The sequence below is a fragment of the Eriocheir sinensis genome, chromosome 47, assembly GCF_024679095.1.
Source record: "Eriocheir sinensis breed Jianghai 21 chromosome 47, ASM2467909v1, whole genome shotgun sequence".
NCBI classification, from domain to species: domain Eukaryota; kingdom Metazoa; phylum Arthropoda; class Malacostraca; order Decapoda; family Varunidae; genus Eriocheir; species Eriocheir sinensis.
Window position 1 is genome coordinate 7,200,321 of NC_066555.1, and position 22,261 is coordinate 7,222,581.

Sequence of the window (22,261 nt, forward strand, 5' to 3'; positions counted from 1 at the left end):
ATAGTTTATTGTTGCAGGTAAACAACAAGGGAGAAGGGAGGAACATGCCATCCCAACCCCCAGGCAGGACAGAGTGAGATTATACAACTATTAATACATGTGTAGGTAGCACCATGAAATTAAAAAGATACAATGGTAGGAAGGAAAGCACAACAAGGGAGGGGACAGTACCTCCCCCTGGACAATAAGACAATAAAATGTGGGGACGGAGAACATTGCCCAAGCACTAGAGTCTGGGTCTATTGTTTTCCTTTTTCTTTCATTCTTTTTTCTCTTATTGTCCAAAACTTGTGTACTGTTGTTTTTGTTTGTTCGGTGTGTTCATTTTCAAATAAAAGTTTTCCAATGGTGTCGTCCTCTTCTTCCTCGTAAGGCCCTTGTTGTTTACCTGCAACAATAAACTATCAATCCTTCCTACCATTGTATCTTTTTAATTTCATGGTGCTACCTACACATGTACTAATAGTTGTATAATCACACTCTGTCCTGCCTGGGGGTTGGGATGGCATGTTCCTCCCTTCTCCCTTGTTGTTTACCTGCAACAATAAGCTATCAATCAATCAATCAATCAGGCTGTTGCGGGCGAGTTGATAACTGTTGACCGACGGGAGTTTCGCCTTTGTAACGGCACTCCCTGATGCAGTGATGCCAGCTCGAGTTGCGAATATTACCCTGTATTCGCCCTTAACACACACACACATCCCTTCTCCTTTGTTGTTTTACTTGCAACAATAAACTATCAATCAATCAATCACATACACACACTCACACACATTCAATATATAACAGCAATTACAGCATACATTTTGTCACTTCCATATTAACTTATGATTCAGTATCATCTGATAATCTAATGGCATGTTCCTCTCTTCTCACTTGTTGTTTACCTGCAATAATAAACTATCAATCAGTCTAATTTTACCGATAAAACGCAATCATCTACAACATTCATATCAGGGATCGAGATATCGTTGGGTATGGTTTTCCCTCCTCTTCTTGCCTGCTCATGAGGAATCTATAATTAAAGCGTGAATCCACAGCTCGGAGTCCTGAGAACTGTTAGCAACCCAGCAAGCACACTCCGGCCGTACACGTTACGTTTTAATAAGGTAACCTATACTAATTAACCTTCTAGACTCTTTGGCTGCATCCATGCCATTTTCTACCCTCACTGAATACGTAATTTTTGTCCTCGATTGGTTCAAGTATGTAACTCATCTTCCTTATTAAATATGAAGTTCTTGAAGCCTCCCTCCTCAAACTCTAGTTTGGTTTGCTAACAATAAGTATAGTACAATACTAAAGATGCTTCACATGCATTATATTAAAGCATGTGTGGGAGTCTGGGAGACCTTTCAATTTTGGCGCCTTGGGGAACAGCGAAGGGAAGGTAGGCTATATAAATATAAATTTTAAATTATTCGAGAGAACCAGTACTGATGGTTACATGACGTATTGGAAAAATGTGCCAGCAGTCATTAAGGGCTTCTGCCCCTTCCTGTGTGCCTATTGTCGTGTTTGGCTAAAGTTAACTCAGACAAAACTGTCCTCGATACGTGACTCAGACAGGTATCAGCAGACGCGGATGCCAACTCGTCATTATTTGATAGTTCTTCAGTCATCTGAGATGCCCTCGTCCTCCCCCAAGGCTGTGCAGGCGTGATGATATATATATAGCGTTCACAAAACAAACGTCATTGTGGTGGAGTAGTGTTTGCTTGTCAGTCTTGTGTCAAACTAAAGTGTTTAAGCTCACCGAACGTGGTATCTTCTGGCAACAGGTCACATACGTACTGACTGACTGTGGCGGCTGGCGACAGAGGCTCAAAGATGTGAACTAGTGAAGGGTTTTATTCCGTCCAGCGACTCCAGCCCATTGAGCAGCTGTCACCCGAGCGTGACGTCCCCCACGAACAGGAACAAGGTCCTGATATAACCTACTGGTAAGATTGTTTCTCCTAGTAAATAGTGATGGGCGATTTCTCCTAGTACATAGTGATGGGCGATACTCGAGTTTTTAAGAATTTATTACTTTTCTACTACTTTCACCTTAGACCAGATTATACAGTGGTGGGGTATTGGTAGGGTATAATGTTATGGTTTGTGTACTCTCTCAACTAAACATTAAATAATAAAAATATCCGGAAAAAGTTAAAAAAGCTGAAAATTTAATATTGTTTTTGTAAATTTCACAAAAAGTACACTTCCAAGGCAAAGGCTGGATCAAATTAAAGCTTTCCAGCACAACGATTGGCAGTCACTCAAAATTGAGAGAAAAAAGGATGGGGCATGGTTGCTTGTTATTTCCTAATCAAATATACTATAGTAACTGGCAGTGAGGAGACACATGGAGGTAATTAGATTATTGCCCTAAATTCCAAGTTCAGAGATATGAGTCTCTTGGCACTTTATAATTCTCATCTTTAGCACTGTATTGATGCATCAAGTAACAAAATGACTATGACCTCTTTCTCTCACACACAGGTGAAATGGGTAATTCATCATCAAACCAGACCCCAACCCCTCCCACCTTGCCTTCAGAAAATTACAAGGACTATAGCTTGCCAAACAGTAGCTTGACCACAACCAAAACCACATCATTTTCCAGTACCCCTCCTCCTCGTCCTCCCCGTCCTCAGCCTGCAACTCCCGGGCCAGCATCACAGAGTGTGAGTAACACTGCCAACAACTATGTGGCCCCAGCACCCACATCACCTCAAAGGTCATTTTCCAGTACCTCTCCTCCTTATCATCAATCTGCAACTCCCAGGCCAGCATCACAGATTGTGAGAAACTCTGCCAACAAATATGTGATCCCAGCAGCAACAGCAGCGAGGGAACCTGAAAACATCACACCACGCCAAGGGCAGTTGATTGCAAAGCTCCTGGTGTGTCCTCAGTACAATGGGCGAGGGTGTGTTGCTCAGCCTTGCAGGAGGCTTCACGTATGCTACCACTGGGCCACCAAGACCTGCAACAGGAAGACGTGTAAGCATGACCATTCTCTGAACTCGCCACATAACAGAAGGCTCCTTGAAGCATCTCAAGGAAGGAATAGTATGAGACATCTTGAAGTTTCTGAAATCATAAAAAAAGATAAATTGCCATTGTCAAAAGAGGAGGGGCCACAAATCTGTTCATTTAATGTTTTAAAGAGGTGCACCAGAAATCCATGTGACTTAGTCCATTGTGCCAAGAAGTATCTTTGGGAGGTACAAGACTGTAGTAAGTGGATACAACTGTCCTTCAACCAGAGTGACTACCTGGAGCTGATGTACAGTCATCCCTCTGAGGAGTGTGTAGCTCTCATTCCTCTCAAGCCTTCTCTCTCCAACAATAGGAATTTGAAGAGACTTGCCACCCTCCTTGCCAAAGAAGCTTCTTGGACTGTTGACCTGGAGGCAATGAAGCTGAAAGGGGGGTCGTTGGTGCTTGACATTCGGAGGCTTTCCACCACCTCGGACCTCTCCTCTCAAATCCCTGTGGCCACGCGCTGGATCTGGTACTGGCAGGGGGATGATGGTTGCTGGGAGCCTTATGGGGAGGGGGTCATCAATGGACATTACTATATAGCTCTTGGAGACTGTTTAGAATTTTTCCTGCGAATAATCAAGAAGAAGTTTGTGACAGTTAGTGTTGGCAGCTTTTGCTACAGTATAAATGGAGAGAAGATGACCCAGACAAACCAGACCACTAACAAGGTACGCAACATACGCAGGAGGCCAGCCTGCAGCTTAGTCAGTCAGGAGAGTGTTGTGTTTGATGAGCTGTTTCTGCCTCTCCCTGCCTCAAAGAAATTCTTAAAGCTGCCTGTGCTGCCACCGAGCTCAGAATTCATCTTTGTGGAGAACCTGCTGAAGCAGACTCTGACTGAGGTGAAGGTGTCAAGCATGCACAGGGTTCAGAACGACCACCTGTGGAGGGTATACCAGAACAAGAAACTCCTCCTCACCTCCCTTTACAATGGAGACGTCACAGCCACCAATGAGCAGTACCTATTTCACGGCACTGGCCCTGAAGTCATTGACCTCATATGCCAAGAGAACCTGGACTGGAAGCTCTCTGGCACCAATGTGGGCTGCTTGTATGGCCAAGGGACTTACTTCTCCAACTTGGCATCATTAGCTCATCAATATGCCAGGAGTGACATGACAGGCAAAAGAATGATGCTGGTGGTACTGGTTGTGGTTGGGAAGATGACCCGGGGCTGCAAAGAAATGACTTTACCCCCTGAGAACAAAGCTTCTGGAAGGACCTATGACACCACCTGTGACAGTGACACCAGCGCCACCATCTTTGTCAAGTATCACAAGGACGAGTACTACCCGGCCTATATTGTCAGGTACAGCTGTGACTCTTTCTGACCTCTGCTGTGAGAAGGGACAGTATAGAATCTTTGAATTAGTATGTGCGTACTTTTGTCAGGCTTGTCGCTGGGCCTGAACCCTGTCACCTCTTTTTAATCTGCTTGACCTGACCAGCATGTAGCATAACAGGAATAGCTGGATTTCTCTGTACATACAGCTTAGGAAAATCTTCACAGAATGGTTCAGGACATTACTTTCACTTCATTAGCATAGATTTATTAATGTAATTTGCTTTTACTGTTGTGTATCTACTTTGTAAATGATCAAATTTTTATGTTCATATTATCACATCATAACCCGCAGGAAGCTATTTAACCTGGTAGCAGCGGAGATCATGTTTCTTAATGGTCCCTCCAAGCGAGAAAAATGAGAAAAAATCACCCCTCACACAAACCATTTCATAATATATATCAATGCATTTGTGATCAGATTATATATCATCTATTTTTGGAGGTTTATATCATGGCACAAATTTGGCCCGTCGCTGCTACACGGGAAAGCCACAGATTTGGCCCGTCGCTGCTACCGGGTTAATCGCAGGGAGAGGAGGATAGCAATTACATGTGCCTTCATTCTATCATTAGTTGCAAGGGTTGTGTAAAAGGACACAACTCTTGGGATATAATAAATTTAAGGAGTGGGCCTATCTACTGTTTTTGTCACTTGATGAGTAAGTTTTCTTGTAGAGTGCCACAATAGTGAGAGCCCCACACCACTGTGGTGTCTTGCAGCCATCTCTGAGAGGGCCTAAAGCAGATTCCCAATACTGAGGACAAGATTTTCTCTTGGTGTTGATCACAAAGCTCATGAAAATACCACTTTAAATGAAAATGAGCTTAAATTACTTTTTGTATCTTGATTTAGCTGAATGTTCATGCCAGCAAGAGAAATGTAAATGAAAATTAAAGGCTCCAGGTGTTTAGAGGAAAGCAGAGATTGTGAAAACTAAAGACTGTACATAAAAAGTTGCATCCTTTTGTACATTTGTCATGCCCCGAGAGCATATTTTTCTCTTTTCTATTTTCCCACACGTCCTCTGCGTGTATCGAAACACACGAGAAATTAATCAAGACAAGGTGAGGGTATTCACCGGCTGCTTGGGATTGAACCCGCGACCAACGTGACGGGAGAGCCACTCCTTACCGAGTCGGCCAAAGAGGTACCCCACTGGTTAAGTGGGTTATGGGAGGCTCGTTCATCAGGCATAGTCGCCGCACTACACATTTTATATAAAGTGCCTTGCTACTTCTGATATTGCTGACGTTACCTTTCCCCCCACTATTTATATAAGAATTATATAATGAATTACTCCAAATAAACAAGCATACAGATACAAATTGTGACACCTTTCCCCCTTTCTAGTCTTAAAAATGAGGCATGGTTATTTCAAGCAGAAATAGTTACATTAGCTTATTTATGTAAATGAGATTTTATCTGGTCCCTAAAACATTCCCATTTGTTATTACAGACTTCATGTTTTCTTACCTTCAGTCATTTAAATGGTAAAGATATCTCAGAGCTTCAGGGCAGAGCCCTTGGAGGTGGTGGGCAAATAATGAGCTACACTGCTGGTGCTGAGAAAATGGTTGAATCAAGTGTTGGCTGTGGTGTAGATGATGACCCTGCAGCCTGCTCTTCTGCCTCAAAATCTTAAAAGTACAAAGCTGACAACAAAGGCAGCATCCTTGTTGCCTCCCTGGTGTCTTTGTCACTGGATGTGAGTGCCTTTGTGCATGTGAATGGGGAGCTTAGTAAGAGCTTTGCTGTTGGCGTGGGGTGTAAAACGGTTGTGTTGTGTCACCTTGGCTGTTTAATGTTTATATGAAGCGTTGTGTGAGAGAAAAGAATGCCAGGGATCCAAGGCTGAAAGTGGTTTTAAACCCTTTTCCATCCAGGCCCACACTTGGAATTGGTTCTTCCCACTATGCTCCTGTATAGTTATTGATCGACTGAAAAACTAAGTGTGTCGAATGTGAAAGAAAAGAACCTGAGAATGAGGCTCACCAAGAAGTATGCAGAATGAGTTAACTCCTTCCCCCATGGGTTTTGGGGAATAGGGTCAATAGGGTACAGAAAATGGTAAGCCAAAGTACACTATTGATTTGGAAAACTTAAGTTAGAAAGAGCAATACTTTTTTATTTTTTTCATAAACTTCTCTATATCAGCCTGTGCTCTTGTAAAAAGATTTGCAATTATAAAAATTTCTTGCTTTTCCCCTAGAACTTATGCCCCCTCCAGAAAGTACTAATGTCCCCTCTGGGGAACACAGTCCACAGGTCAAGAAACGCTGCTTTGGAGGGTCTGATGTAATGAGGGGGGCAGGGTGTCTGAGCAAATGATGGAAAGGATGCTCACATGCCAAAAATCCTGTTGTGACCCAGACTTCTGTGGTAGATTTAAAATTTGTTTATTGGATATTACCTGTTGTGACAAACCCATGGTTGTGAAAACCACACTGGTAGACTGACCTGATCACACTTGGAAAATTAGTCATTGGCCGAGACACTCATTTAGATAAATTTTCTGGTCAAATTCAGGGCTAAAGTTAGAGCATTATTGTGACTTTAAAGTGAAGAGTTATATTATCATTGGAAGCAGCAACCCTGATGGTTAATGTATTGCTACAACTAATTCTACTCACCCATGCTCGTTTGTGTATACACAGTCTGCCGAATGTTGCCAGCAATCTAAACCAGTTACTGCTAGCCAGAACTTACCAGGATAAGACATTGCCATGTGAAGCCATCCTTATGAATGAAAATCATACATGAAGACTCTTCTCACTCTGAACTACACTATTATAATCAATATACTGAAATTACAGTAAATTTAGGCCTTTATGCACAATTACCAGGTAGTTCATTTTAAGCACCTAAAACCTAGATAATTTGGATATATGAGGGTCGTTAAAATCAGATCAGCAACTATAATTAAAATTTTATGCACTTTATATCCATTGCTAACATTGTGAGTTGCCAAACAAAATACCACCATGATAAGATCCTTCAGTGTATCATACAATGCCATAAGGTAAAGGGGAAACCCTGAAAGTACGAGTCAAAGGTTGCTTGAAAAAATGGTACAGTAAATGATGAACTACAAACCATTACAGTAGGTCATAAAGGATTAAAGCATGAGTAATTTGTCATTTTATTCATGAAGATGAAAGGAAGCATGTATAAAATTAAACACTACTGTGGAATCTCTGAGTTAGACAAACAGATTCAGACAATAACTGATATAGGAAAAATGGTTTGTATATGAATGAAGGACTTCCACTTTAGAAAGTATTCCTATTAAAAATAGACTTGTACACGACATTGAGTTGGCGGCCACACAGACTGCTTTCAGATGAGATTGTTTGGGTAAAAAAGTTCTGCCTGTGGGCCTGTGGGGAGGCCTGAGGGGCCGGAAGGGAAGGAGAGAAGGGTGGAGGGCGCCACACCAGCCTGGCAGCCGTTTACTTGTTCTTCAATTCAACGAACAGGCATGAATCACCCCAAAACTTGATCCGATATAAAAATTGACCCAGGGACATACAAATTTCTTTAGCACAGCTTATCACATATAAGTCAAGATGAAAAAATAACAGAATAAAAAAATACAAGTAGCAGCCACACCTATATGACTGTAAGCTAAAAATAGTAAAGACTAACTTCCTAAAAGCTACTGCTGATGGCTGCTTCATGATCAGAGGTGGAGATGTCAGTACTACCAACAAAACACTACAGGAGGAAGAGAGGAATTGATGATAAATGAAAAAAAAAGTCATATTCCACATACTGTAATCCCTGTGTACTCAAGGAAGAAAAGGAAGAAGGAGGAGGAGGAGGAAGTGGCAGCAGCAACAGCAATAACAGCTTCAGTACAGCAACGACTGCCTCCACAACAAAACCTAGTGGTAGCAGCTGTGCAGTGCTGATAGTGCTGTGGCTGGTGGTGGTGGTGGTGGTGGTGGATGGCTGGCTAGTGGTGCCTGCCCAGCCAGAACTTAGTCCGCATCGTGGTTCCCCTCCTCCTCGTCATTGGTGGAGGAGTGCCAAGTGAGACGCTCTTCATAGAACTTGATCACCACCTGTGGGCAGCGCACATTGGCCTGTCGAGCTGGCACCAAGTCTGCTTCGTCTGTGCCACGCCTGCCAAAAGAGAGGTAGGGTGAGGGGAGGGTGGATGAGGTGAAGTGAGCTGTGAGGGGTACAGGTGGTGAGCTAGGAGTGGTGGTGTTATGGAGGTGAAGTGTGGTGAGTTGTGGGGACTACAAATGGTGGTGATGGAAGGGAGGGGAAGTGTGGTGAGCTGTGTGCTGTATCGGTGATGGTGGCATGAATAGTTACATAAGAGAGGCTGAGGTAGAGGGGGGGCTGTTGATTTGTAGCGTGTCTAAGTAGAGTGAGTGACAAATGGATAAGTTCTTATAATCGAGAGAAATTAAAGGAGCATATGGATGTAGTTTTATTGGTGGAAAGGACTAGTAAGTAAAATTGGGGGGCTTACACTAAACTACTTACTATTTCTATCTATCTGGCTCTTGAGCTTATGATGGATGAGAACCCATTACCCCAGAACACATGGGTAGCGTGACATCAGAGCTACCACACTTTACATTCCTCAGGTTTCCCTTCTTACTCATTCAACCACCAACTCAAAAGGGAGGATGACCAGCCAGGAGGACTGAGCGACGATTGCCCTGGCCAAGATTGAACCTACCCCAGTGGATTTCTGGCTGGGCATGCTAACCATCATATCACAGAGACACAGGACTAGAGATGCATGAATATAAAGAGTAAGGTGAGTGTGTATTGACCTAGTTGTGAAATACAGGAAAAGAGCCGTACTAGGCCTCGTGTGTGTGTGTGTGTGTGTGTGTGTGTGAGCATAAGAGCCCTGGCAGCATTCCCACACTCACCACTTCATCAGGAACATCAACTCCCCGCTGGAATCTGTCGCACCGATGATCCTTTCTGCCTCAAGCCCTCTGTCGAACCCTCGAGGTCGTGTGTCCTCCTCCACCGCCTTCTTTGGTTTTCGTTTGGCGGCATCATCGGTCACCTGTGACTTACGCTTTTTGTCCTCTTTCTTTTTGGCGTCATCTTTCTTCCGTCTCTCTTCAAACTCCGAGATTAGCTCAGGGCAGTCCAGGTGGTTTTCGGGTTCCCATGTGTTATCCTCACTGTGGGTGTGGAGGGGCACGTGTTGATGATGTTTCCTGTTACTGTAAGTGTGGTGAAGGTGACAATAATGACAATGGTGGTGCAGGAGGTGGTCACGGTATGGGGTTACAGGAGTCATTGTGCAGATGGTGGTTGTGCAGTCGATGAGAGGTGATAGTTATGGTGAAAGTACAGGCAGTCCTCGAGTGACGAAAGTGTTCAGGACCAACAGGCTGGTCATAAGTAGTAATTTACATAAACAATAAAATAAAATGTCCTCCTGTGAATATAGCAGTGTTCCCTCACCTCCTACCCTCCCCCCAAAAAACTGTCTTTGTCCTCATGAGCTCATCTCAACCCAGCCCTGTGTTTGGTTAACCCTTTACCCATGCAACGTTGTGTAATGTTACGAAACTGGGTCCTTCATTGAGCTAGACCTGCCATCTGGGGTCCAGTGAGGCTTAACTGACATTTTTCTGTACCTAACTAGCAATACATCAGAGTTGTAATGGTCACGGTCATGTTTACACCAAAAAATCTGAGTGCTGTACATTACTCATTTTGATGTAATGAACACTGTTGGCAAAATAAGAGCATTCATCAATATACCCCACAACACTCCAGGCCATGGTTAATAGGAAGGCATCAGTGCGGCCTCGTGGGTAAATACTTCCATCATGCAAGAAAAGAGAAGTCAAACAAGTCCAGCATGGTGTCATGCTCTCAAAATCGTATAGTAGTTGTGGAAGGTAGTGTTGAAAATTTTGCCACTCAACATTCCCCCAGCTGGCACGCCGCTGTCTCAACACGATGCATTCCTCTGTCCCTCCAATCAGAGTGCGGGAGGTTGTTTACACTGCTGCTAAACATATCGTACGCTGCTGGCAGAAAGTATTAAACCTACTTCATATTTCTAACTTAAATCATAATACATGCATCTTTAGCATCTTATAATATTACATTCACTATATGGATATGGAACTTTAAAGGAACTTTAAAGGAACAATATAGAGCATGTGACAATTGTTTGTGGGAAAAAATATTAAAATTTCCTATTTCTTGCATTTCCCAGTTTCTTAAATACTACTAGTAAGTCAAGTGTCTCAATACCGTAGCTATGAGAAAAAATGTGATTTCTAAATAATAGCAAAAAACTAGTAATAAAAATTAACTGGACGTACACTGCATGCTTATTTATTTTGGTAGTTCCACCAGGGCCACCAGATGACAGCATGTGACATGTAAACAAACCATTACTATACCCACGGCAGGATATTTGAAATGTCAACTCGTTACTTAATGAAGTATTATGTGCTAATATTATCAGCCAAGTATGTGAAGTCATAACTTGAGGACTACCTGTATATATTCATTCATATCTAGCATCACAGACTGGAGAATGATAAAATGAAAAATAATAGTGTACACATCACACTGCTTCATAAATAAATATAATAAAAATTTTGAATAAAAAAAATAGTCTGGGAGGGTCTTGAAACCCCTCTCGTGTCTTTCCTTGGCATGGCTGCCTCGTGGGGGTAAAATTCACCATTAGACGGCACTAACCTTACGTGTAATATTAAGCCGGCGTCACACTAACCCAAATCTGGCGAGCACGAGCTTTTGCTGGCAGCTTTTGCTCCTGTGTTTTGCTTGCCGTTTAGATGGGGAGCAGCTCGGCAAGTCGCAAGCAGGCAGTCAAATGAGCTCCTTGGTGCACCAATATGTGAATATGTATCGCCTAGTGTATTGGATCCGTATACTCATGATATTAGAGAAATTATTCACATACTCGTATTATGTCTTCTACGCTTGTTGAATAATGACAAGTAATGCCGTCACAGCTGCACACTTAGCCATAATGCGAAGGGTAGATGTAGTAGGTGCCATGGTTGAGGCTTTGTTTACAATGTTGCTCGTCGCTCGCTGCTCGTCAATGTGAGGACAACAGTGATTTGCTCGCGAGCAAAAGCTGCCAGCAAGAGCTCGTGCTCGTCAGATTTGGGTCCAGTGTGACACCAGCTTTAAAGCCATTGGATGGCAATTTTACTACAATATTGATCTTACACAAGGTAAATCATAAAAGGAAATATCAACAACAACAATGACACAAAATCTCAATATACACAAAAGAAAATATCAATATCAATAATAATATTAAAATAAAATATCAATAAACAGCAACACAAGAAAACATCAATATCAACAATATCAAAAGAAAATATCAGCATCAGGAATAACAACTTAAAAGGAAAGCCACTGACTCGCCGTAACCCTTCCACTTGAGGTAATACTCGACGCGGCCGTGTCTGATGCGCTTGTCCAAGATCTTCTCCACCGAGTACTCCTCCTCCTCCTCCTGCTCGTCAGGGTCAGGAGTGTGGTCTTTCTTCTTCGGCATAGTGTTTGATTCCCCTGCAGAGGGTGGGAACAAAGGGAGGTTAGGTGTGTGTGATGGAAATGGTTGGAAGACGGAGAACAACAAAGAAAGAGGAGAAAGTGGAACTGGAGGGGTAAAGGCTCAGAGAGGGGAGACAGGACACACGTAAAAAAAAAAAAAAAAAGTTTATTACCTATACATGCAAAATCTGGACTTAAAAAGTAGATAAGCAACAGACCCACCTCAAACACTTTTCTGAGTGATTTCTCTTCTGGGAAACGGCAAGAAAAATGTTATTCCCATCATTTTGCTAAGACACACCTTTAGTTAGGGAAGAGTTCATAAACCTAAAAAGGGTGAGGGTGTGGCAAAAATAAAGGTCATCAAATAGAAACAGTTGCCATAACACTCCCCATGTCACTCCTTTACCCTATGTTAAGTAAGAATGTGAAATAAGAGCATAATTCTTGATGAGGCCAGTACGCCAACACAAGGCAGTTCCTGAAAGTGTAACCCACCTGTCCTCACTAAGAATTTGTTACCTTTTCTATATTTAAACCAATTCTTGCCTGTCCTTGCTGAGAATGAATTTACCTAAGAAGCCCATTACAATGCATCATAACCAGCTCCCTTACTACCAGGACCTTATTGCAAACTAACCAACTAATGGGGAGCATACTAGACGTGACGTGTGGCATGGTATGAAGTGTATAATGTAGCTGGGCAAAACTATGTTGCGAGAATGTTCTGCCACAGTTTAAAGGAACATGTCGGTGTTTGTCAAGGAAGTCATGACGAAGCTGTTGGAATATGGTGAGCATTGCTTTGTGATTCACTGAAATTGGGCATAGCTAAGTGCAACAGGAGGAAGGACAGGCATCAAAGGGGCTGAAAATACTCGGACAGCGTGCATGTACAAAAGGCAGAAACGTTAAATTTGAAAAGTAGCCATGTTTAGAGAAAGTAAATATTAGAACGTATAAATCAAGTAAAACCAGTAAAAATATTTTATGCACTAAGAGATACAGAAGAGGCAGGGCAAGAGTGAGTGTAGGGTGTGGCAGCATGATTTATAAGGAGTGTTACAAGCAATGGCACCAAGCATGCAAAAGCAAGCAAGCAATCTACAATGGCACACACTTGAACTCCAATTGTTGGCATTTAACTGCATTGTTATTGATATTTCTGTCACTCTTATTTTTATTACTAATACAACCAATGTTGATTCTACTCCTGCTATTACTTATCAAAACTACTATATCAGTTAGGTGTAATGGCTTGCTAGGCAAGACATTATTTGTAGGCCTCCTTTCACACTGAAGCCACTCTTCGCCTAACAGACTAAAGTATAAATGCAAATCAATGAACTGTGCCTTCACTTGTTCCTAAGGAAAAAGCACTCATGCCAATTTTAACTAGGTAAGTTTGTGGACACACCAAGGGTCGCAAAGAAAACAAAATACAAGTAAATCAAGCAAATACATCTGACTTCACTCTGCTGCCCCACAAATTAACTGCTGCAAAAGTGTGCCCCTTGTACCACCAAAAAGTTTGCTGACAAACAAGATTACTAAAGTTACTCCAAGTGAGTGTGTGTATGTGTGTGCAAGTGAAAGGACTGGAGTCTGCCACAACAAAATGAACGGAGGAAAGAGTTCTGCTGCGGCCATCCCTGCGAGTGACGAACCAAAGACATACACAGACTTCAGAATCAAATTATCCCTCATCATATATATATATATATATATATATATATATATATATATATATATATATATATATATATATATATATATATATATATATATATATATATATATATATATATAACTTCACTCATAACACTACACCAAGAATAGTACAAAATCATCCCACCCCAAAAAAATATATTAAACACCAAAATGCATTGGTTCCCTTGCATGCCACAGCAAAATATCAACAGATAAGAAAATAAATCAAATCGACTATAGTATAGGCACTGACTCACATCACAAGATTATCTACCTTAGTACCCATCTGATCTCTTTTCTTTTTTACAGGAAAAAATAAATAAAATGCAATGGTACAGCTCCTGCAAAAATGACTGGAACTAGTAAACTAACACAGGACCTTGTTCCTATACACTGTGGGTCTACCCATTCAACTGTCAGGGCAATGTGATGCAAAAAAAATGCACTTAACTGACACTGTGAAGACAAGGCAATAGTGGATACATCTGTGAGCTCTTCTAGAGACTACCACCAATACAACAGAGCTTGAAAATTCACCTAACATGGACTCATAACACTACCTTAATGGCACCAAAGTAACCAGAGAACAGACAAGTCCCAGTACACGCTGTATATCTTTACCCATTGTCATTCTTGTTTCAGGAAAATGAAGAAGCAATAACCCAAAGCTTCTAAGTGTTTGTCAGTTATTCTGTTTCAGCAAAATTAAAAAGGTTAATGGTTTAGTATCAAGTCTCACTCTGAATAGGCTGAGAAGAGCACGCAGCAAAGGGAGTAAATTGAGTGTTTGGCTTCTGAGAATGACGACTTCACATATGAACCACAAAAGAATCCATAGTTGTCACAATGACTCTTATACTTGATAGGAACACAAATAAATACACAAAACAAATTAATACAGTATGGACTCATCAAATTCCTTACCATTGTTACATTTTCCCCACTCTAGAAGCAACCCTCTTCACTTCAAAGTTTGTTACAACAACAACACTAATTTACACGATTCTAAGAGATACGGCTTCCCTACCTCCTGTTTTAATTATGTCTCATTTTCATGTTTTAATTAAAGTATATATAAACTAAGATATCTCATCTTTGCTCCTTGGACTCAGTCTACATAATCACACTTCATCAATAGTACATGATCAGTCTTTGAAAACTACAATTCCCATTCTCTTTGGCTGATAAAATTACCCACACATGCAATATAACCTCTTGCCCAGCCTAGCCAGCCAGCCCACCTCCCTAAGAACAGAAAGTAGCACAAGCCACACAGAGGAGGGAAGGAAAATAACGAAATGTCTGACGTACCCATCGCTCCGAGCCACCAGGAAGCACTGCTAGTTAGTTAGACGGCTGGCAGAGTGGAGTAAGGACGTGTTAGCAGTAGTTCCAGCCCCCAGATCTTCTAAATCCAGTTTTTCAAGTTTTGTGGAGATCTGACCAGTAAATAACAAAATTTCTTAAATGGGGAATAATAATTTTGAGATATACAGATGGCAATGAAAATGTTTCCTGTCAAGTGCAACGCAGTGCCAAGACAGGTTTTGGGGCTGAGAGGGGAGGTCAGTCAGACTTGCTCGGTGAGTGGCTACAACTTCACAGCATGGCAGATGAAACTACCATTAACTGGGGCCAACACTAGGAGGTCTGTAATCTGTGGTGAGTCAACATGCTGCTAGAGGGATAAAGTGGTGATGATGATGATTATGGTGTGATGACTGGCAACACACAACACACAGCTGAGGGTAGAGGCACTGGGGCTCCCTCAAACTGTCACAAGTGGTATTATCTTGAGAGAAACAAAAGCACATGAGATGAACTGGCAGGTGATACAGAGGGGGAGGTACAAAAGACAGACTGAAGGTGGAACACAGGCACTAAAGGTGACTTGGCTTCAGTATATTCTCTTTCGGACTAATGTCAGGGCTCTCCAACACAGTGAAGTGAAGCTTTACCAGGGTTACTTTTTCTGCAAGCTATTACGTCAGTTTGTATTTCGAAACGTATACATACAGTTGCAGACAAGAATGCTGATCCACCTCACTTTCATCTTGTGATTTGGTAAACCTGTCCCATGTGGTGAGTCAGATGGGGTAGGAGGGTTGGGGTGGCCAAGGGAGAGGAATGGGGGATGGACTGCCCGGGGAGGAAAGGATGTGAGTAAATGGAGAAGAGGAAGTGAAGCAAGGAAAGAGCAAGAGAGAGAGAGAGAGAATGTATCAGAACAGACAGTGAGTGGAGGTGAAGGGCTTGTAAGGTGGGGTGCCAAGTCACAACGTGCCTAAGACTAAGGTGGATCCATATTTTGTCCACAACTGTACAAACTGAACCTGCTAGCTCCCCTCAGCCTCTACCCACACATGCAAAATACCACAAACACCAGCAGTAATGGTATGCCATCTGAAACCCTGGAAAGAGATAATGAAGTGGCAAAGAGAGGTGAAATGAGGTGTATAGTGTAAAAGGGGCGACCTGCCATTGCAACCGTTTTGAGAAAATCACATTTAAAGAAAAGTTTTCAAAATGGTCTGTAACTCTGGTATTTATTGGAGGATTTCAGCATTATATGTGTTAATGAAAGGCTTGAAACAAAAGCCATTCGACTACATAAGAGGAAATTACCATGATAGCAAGAATTAGCCTTCCTTTCAGGGTGAAAACAAAGATTGTTGGAGCTACGTGTTCAGAAATTCTAGGTTTTGGGACACTTTCCTCTTGTATTTGATTATTTATGGGATGTTATTTTACGTTTTTAGTCACTAAAGATAACTTTCATCAAGGGATATTTGACTTTGTTAAAGAAAAATAACCCAAAGCGTAAAAAATAGAACCTCATTCTATAGATCTAAAAGAGGTCAGTTTCCCTCCATGGCTTAAGTTGAAAATATAGGTACAGAAGGATGGTGACTGTGTGAGTCTGAGCCACATGATGCAGCAAGACTCCAGCTATCAGAAGCTACCAAAAACTCAATACCGCCCAATTTGGTTTGGTCGCCCCTTTTACACTATACGCCTCAAATGACACACACACAAGAGTTAATGATTGAGGGAAAACTAAGTCCCCTTCAGACCAATTGCCTCACAGAACAATCTGGGTGCTGCTCAACTCATGAGCGGCACAGTTCATGGTAAATATTTGCAATGGTGAGGTGAAAAATTAGGTAACCTGCAAATAACCAAAGTAAGTAAAATTGTAAACAACCAATTATTTGTCACCTCTCCTTTGAAATGGAGATCAAGAAACTCACTGGTAAACAAACACTTTCAATTTGAAATATGTCAACTTATGATTTGTGTTTACCTGTATTGTATGTCAGTCATTTAGTACTCAATACCCCACTTAGAGACATCCTTTCCGGACCCTCACTCTGAATTTCCTTGTAAAGAATCAATGAACCTTGTTTTCAGTATGCACCCCTTTGCTTGTTGCTCTCCACAATGAAACAATATCCAGATTTTTTCAGGAGCTGCCTTGAAGAGGTCTACTGGCCTCTTGCAGACTCCTTATGATCTTTCAAACAAAACTGAAATACTTTTCCTACTGAAAATAGCCTTGTTCACCACCAAATACTGTACATGAGATGCTGAAAATCACAATATCCAAATGTGCACACACACACACTTTCTTTCCTCCCGAAACACTCAAGCCCCCCTGTTAGGTGAAAGTTTGGAAAGTCTCGTTTAGTCGGCGCAACATCTGTGGTCATAATGCTGGAGAGAGACAGAAGGGGAAGGAATTATAGAAGGGAACAGATCCCAGGAGACGGGACACAACCCCCGATTAATACCTGGTACCCATTCACTGCTGGGTGGACAGGGGCGTAGGGTATCGGAAAAGCCGCCCAAATTTTTTCACTTCGCCGGGGAATTGAACCCGGGCTGTCTCAGACCACCGCACCACGAAGCCCCCCCTGTTAGGTGAAGACTCATCACGTCCTACAAGCGTGAATCTGACTTTCATGTTGCAATTGGCTTGACGAAAAATTGACATTTGATATTGTGACTGCTTTTACCTCCCATCCTTAACTGCTTGACAACACCTGACCGGCCTGGGGTTACACAACGGTGGCTCACGGTCAACTAATCCTTTCTAGTGTCATGGGCCTGCACCACTAATGGGCTGGGGTCATCCATTACGACCCTCAAGAAAACCTATTGACACTATAAGCAGCACATAAAAAATAAATAAATAAATAAATAAATAAATAATAATAATAATAATAAATAAAAAAAATATAAAAAATCAGGTGACTCAATCTTTGCCTCTCACCCTGAACTTCTTGACAACACATGATCTACACGAGGCTACACAGCAGTGGGTCACAGATCTAATTCCTAAGGGGATAATACACTCTCTTTCGTGAAATATATATATCCACAAAAAGAAAAACTGTGATAATTTGATCTAATTCACCCATCACCGTAAAAGTATTAAACAGTATCAACATGAAACTCCAGCTTAACCCGGTAGCAGCAACGGGCCAAATTTGTGCCATGATATAAACCCCCCAAAATAGATGATACATAATCTGATCACAAATGCTTTGATATATATTACGAAATGGTTTGTGTGAGGGGTGATTTTCTCTCATTTTTCTCGCTTGGAGGGACCATTGAGAAACATGATCCCCTATTGCTACCAGGTTAACAGTTGCTATAGAAAAACCTCAAGCATGGAAACTGCAGCAGACTTGGAAATCAGTGAGTTTAATCTTAATGAAAAACTAGAAATACTAAGAAGATAAATTGACATATTTGATAAAGAATTTAACTTCTTTAGCTGCAATATGAGGCTTAAGTTCAGAACCAAACAGTTGAGCGTTTGCCTCGCGCCTCCACTCCAAGCCACTTATTACCTATTGCTGATATGACAGAAACCTACTGCTGCATGTTTAATTCTCAATATGGATAGTGTTTAGCAGACCTGAGCAAACTATTTCAGGTACTGGCTGTTCATTTTTGAATAAAAGATGATGCTTTATCACATGGAGAAAGTTGTTACCACTAGAAAACCACTCCAATGGTGCTACAGTGAATTCAGCAATAGGTTACTATTCGTTACTATCAGTTAAATTGAGGTGGGGATGCTCAAATCTGCGAAATACACATTTCACATAAAAAAAAAATGAGTTGTATAAAATATACAAAAATATACCAAAAATAAATTATGCGAGACACCAATATTTCAAAAGCTCGATATCAAAATGCTGAAGGTTTGGAATGATGACACATAAGAGATTAAGGAAGGATGTATGAAGACGTAGGAATAGGAGACATATGGAGGTCTAGATCTCAAAAAACACCTAGACATGGCATTTGCAGTGATAGGGTCATCAATAAACATGACATTCATTAGCATAAATATGAACGAAAAGGAAAATTTCCCATAGAAATTAAAGAAACAAAGCTACAGGACCAAATCATATAAAAACAGATATACATTAGATCATGAAAGATAACAATCATTGTAAAAGAATTATGTTGAACTGTTTAACCCGGTAGCAGCGACGGGCCAAATTTGTGGCTTTACTGTGAAGCAGCGACGGGCCAAATTTGTGCCATGGTATAAACCCCCCAAAATAGAGGATACATAATCTGATCACAAATGCTTTGATATATATATGAAATGGTTTGTGTGAGGGGTGATTTTTTCTCATTTTTCTCGCTTGGAGGGACCATTAAGAAACATGATTCCCGCTGCTACCGGGTTAAATAGTATTACAGAAAATCAGCAATACCTGAAAACTGGAAACATTCAATAACAGTATTAATATTGAAGGTCAAAAAGCAAATAGTTAAGGCCAATAGCCAAAGTAATATATAAAATGTACTTGCCTATTGATAAGAATAAGATAACATGGTAAGAAATGGATTGAAAAAAAGAGAGAGATGCTTCACAACAGGAAGCACAATTGAGGATAATTCACATATACTGTGCTAAGCGGCTTTAACCGAAGAAAACAACTGATAGTTGCAGCAGATTTCACCAAAGCTTGTTGAAAGTTGAAACTATGATCAAATTTCATATATACCGTATTTCCTGCCATACAAGATGTACTTTTTTCAAAAACAATGATTCGAAAAATCACCCTACGTCTTATACACCGATGGTTAGGTTTTGGAAGGTGTAGGGGTTATTGTCTATATTCTGGCTGGCTCAGGTCATGTAGTGGGCTGTCCTTGCCCCCAACACCCCCTCCTACACAACCACACCCTCCTATGTGAAACAGCTGCTATCAGCATGTCAACAGAACAGGATAAATTGCATCTTGCCTAGTCATCTATCTGTCAGAGCCTCCAAGTGATAGCAAGAGTAATATACTAAACTACACGAAAGACAATAAATTATAGTTTTTGTTTTTGAGGTATGACAGCAAGATATCTTACATATGAAAAATTATAAATCATGTTTACTCAGTCATCATATGAAATATTGCCATGACAATAAGTCAGTCATATAGTATTTGCTTTTTCCTTTCCAATGATATGCTTGCATACTTGCTATAATGCATAATTATAGAGATGTGGAGGTGAAAAGACCCCCGCGCCTCCCCAGCCTGACAACACACGGGGATCGCCGGGCATACTGAGTTGCGCACTGAAAGGGTTAAGTAAAGAAAAAACAATATCTAAAGTAACGGAATGGGACTCAAAGAACTGGAGAATTATATGAAGCGCTCAGAAAAAGGCAAATATACCACCAAAAGGAAAATGGGACTTTTGGTACTACCAGAAGCACACCAATTTCCTCTATATAGCCGATAGTGAGTTTGCCTCTTTGCTACTGAAAATAGCAGGTAATAAGGCAAGCAAAATCAAGTTTCCCTGGCCCCTGCCTGACTGGCTGGCTATTGGTAACACCTTTCTCTCATAATATAACTGGTGAGTTCACCCTTTCTATTCTAGACAACTCATATGTTGTATTCAAGAAAAAATTGGATACTGGTATTGGAAAAAATGTTTAAAGGCCATGAAGGGATCACAACCAACCACAAGAAGACCAAGAGAAGCCGTTGAATAGGCAATACCTCCGAACTGCACTGAGCTGACTGGAATACAGTCGGGTATCATTAACAAAAAGACGTCTAAATAGGGGAATGGTGGTGTATAACTGGTGGTGTAGAAAGTCTACAATATTGGCGTAGGGATAAAGAGTCATCTACTACACTGGCATACAGTGGAGTATTATTGTGGTAAAAAGACATGGGGTACATTTCACAATCAGGGATCGTTGGGGTAAGGAGACATTTGATATTCCTAGTTGTGACACTGGGTTTAGCTGAGGTAGAGACTTTTCTGACACTGAGGGGGGGGGACACGTTAGGCCTAACACATACCATCACTGTGGGGGCAGGGACACATACACTAGGCCTAGCAACACACATACCATCTCTGTGGGGGCAAGGACACACACACACTAGGCCTAACACCATCACAGTGGGGCCAGGAACACATTAGGCCTAACATACCATTACTGTGAGGCAGGGACACACACACACACACCAGGGCAAAACACATACGCACATAGCCAGCCAGTCATGACACCAAGGCCCAGGGGCACGAACGTTAGGCCGCCAGGGAAAATAACCGAGAATCACAAGCAACCAACCACCCAGCCGTGAACCCACGCACACTGGGAAGGGCTAGGCAGGAAACACATGGGGCGCCTCGTTACACACACCTACACGTATAACCATTCCTATGTCTCCCTCCTCCTGCCTCGCTGTCCACCTCCGCCTGTGTGAGCCTCGTGAGCGTCACCGCGGCGGCTTGTTTTGTTTAGTGGCGGCGGCGGCGGCGGCGTTGGGTGGCCTCTGGTGGCGGCGTGCCCTGCCTCTGCCCGCCGCTGCAGGACCCCGCGGCGTGGCCAGGGGAGGGGCGGGGGTCGCGGCATGGCACAGGGTCACAGCAGCGGGTGGACAACCATGAGGACGAGGAAAAGTTGGGTTTAAACTCACCTGTACGTTCACCCCGAGTCTTGCGGCGGTAAGCAAGATGGCGCCTTTAAGACGAGACAACTGAGCCACTGAAAGCGAGGTGTTTACACTACATAATTATTAATTCTACACGTCATCTCATAAAAGATCAAATTTTGTGGGTACTAATTCATGTTTGTTATAAAAAGTTCGTTATCTTATTTTTTGAACTCTATTTACATTTTGATTTAAAAGCTTGTGTTACTAGACTAGCCATATTTTTCATTTCAAATAATATTTATTAAAATATTACGCCTAACAACGTAAAATATGTCCTTCAGGTGTACATAGGACAAAATAGTCTACAATATTCAGAATAGGTGAGGCTTGCATAGGAACTAGTGTCTGGAGGGCGCTTGGTGCGGAAATACGTTCATGACTACTCCGAGGGTGGGGGGAGCAGCCATTCTCGGCGCCAAAACCTCCTGTCAGGCCTACAGACCACAATAATCCAGAGTGGCGGCCAGTAAAGAGGAAAGAAGCTCATTGAAGTTTTACGGAATATGCAACAAGCCGAAGGAACCATCCGCCAATAGTTTACACAGACTCTCCTTCCCTCCCACTTGCCGCCTTCTCCCTCCCTCCCTCCCTTTCTCATGCTGAATCGTCTGCTTTTGGCGCGCTGTTGTTGCCGCCGTGCTCAGGAGGCTGGAA

General features: G+C 42.0%; 2 protein-coding genes across 6 annotated transcripts; one reads left to right on the forward strand and one right to left on the reverse strand.

Moving 5' to 3' along the window:
• Nucleotides 1–1,642: 1,642 nt before the first annotated feature.
• LOC126981336 (protein mono-ADP-ribosyltransferase PARP12-like) lies at nt 1,643–5,704 on the forward strand. The gene is made up of 2 exons (XM_050832342.1): nt 1,643–1,943; nt 2,485–5,704. Exon 2 carries the CDS (start codon nt 2,490–2,492, stop codon nt 4,362–4,364), a length of 1,875 nt encoding a protein of 624 aa, XP_050688299.1. The 5' UTR covers nt 1,643–1,943; nt 2,485–2,489; the 3' UTR covers nt 4,365–5,704.
• Nucleotides 5,705–7,504: 1,800 nt separating this feature from the next.
• LOC126981338 (chromobox protein homolog 1-like) lies at nt 7,505–21,684 on the reverse strand. 5 transcript variants are annotated; one of them, XM_050832345.1, is made up of 5 exons: nt 21,590–21,684; nt 14,940–15,067; nt 11,783–11,933; nt 9,275–9,580; nt 7,505–8,504 (listed from the first exon to the last, which is right to left on the reverse strand). In XM_050832345.1, the coding sequence occupies exons 2-5, from the start codon at nt 14,941–14,943 to the stop codon at nt 8,360–8,362; spliced, it is 606 nt and encodes a 201-aa protein (XP_050688302.1). In that variant the 5' UTR covers nt 14,944–15,067; nt 21,590–21,684; the 3' UTR covers nt 7,505–8,359. The 5 variants fall into 5 exon arrangements, with proteins under 5 accessions (XP_050688302.1, XP_050688306.1, XP_050688304.1 ...); XM_050832349.1 differs by having other exon boundaries at nt 9,275–9,538; nt 21,590–21,619; XM_050832347.1 differs by lacking the exon at nt 21,590–21,684 and adding an exon at nt 21,317–21,544.
• Nucleotides 21,685–22,261: the final 577 nt, after the last annotated feature.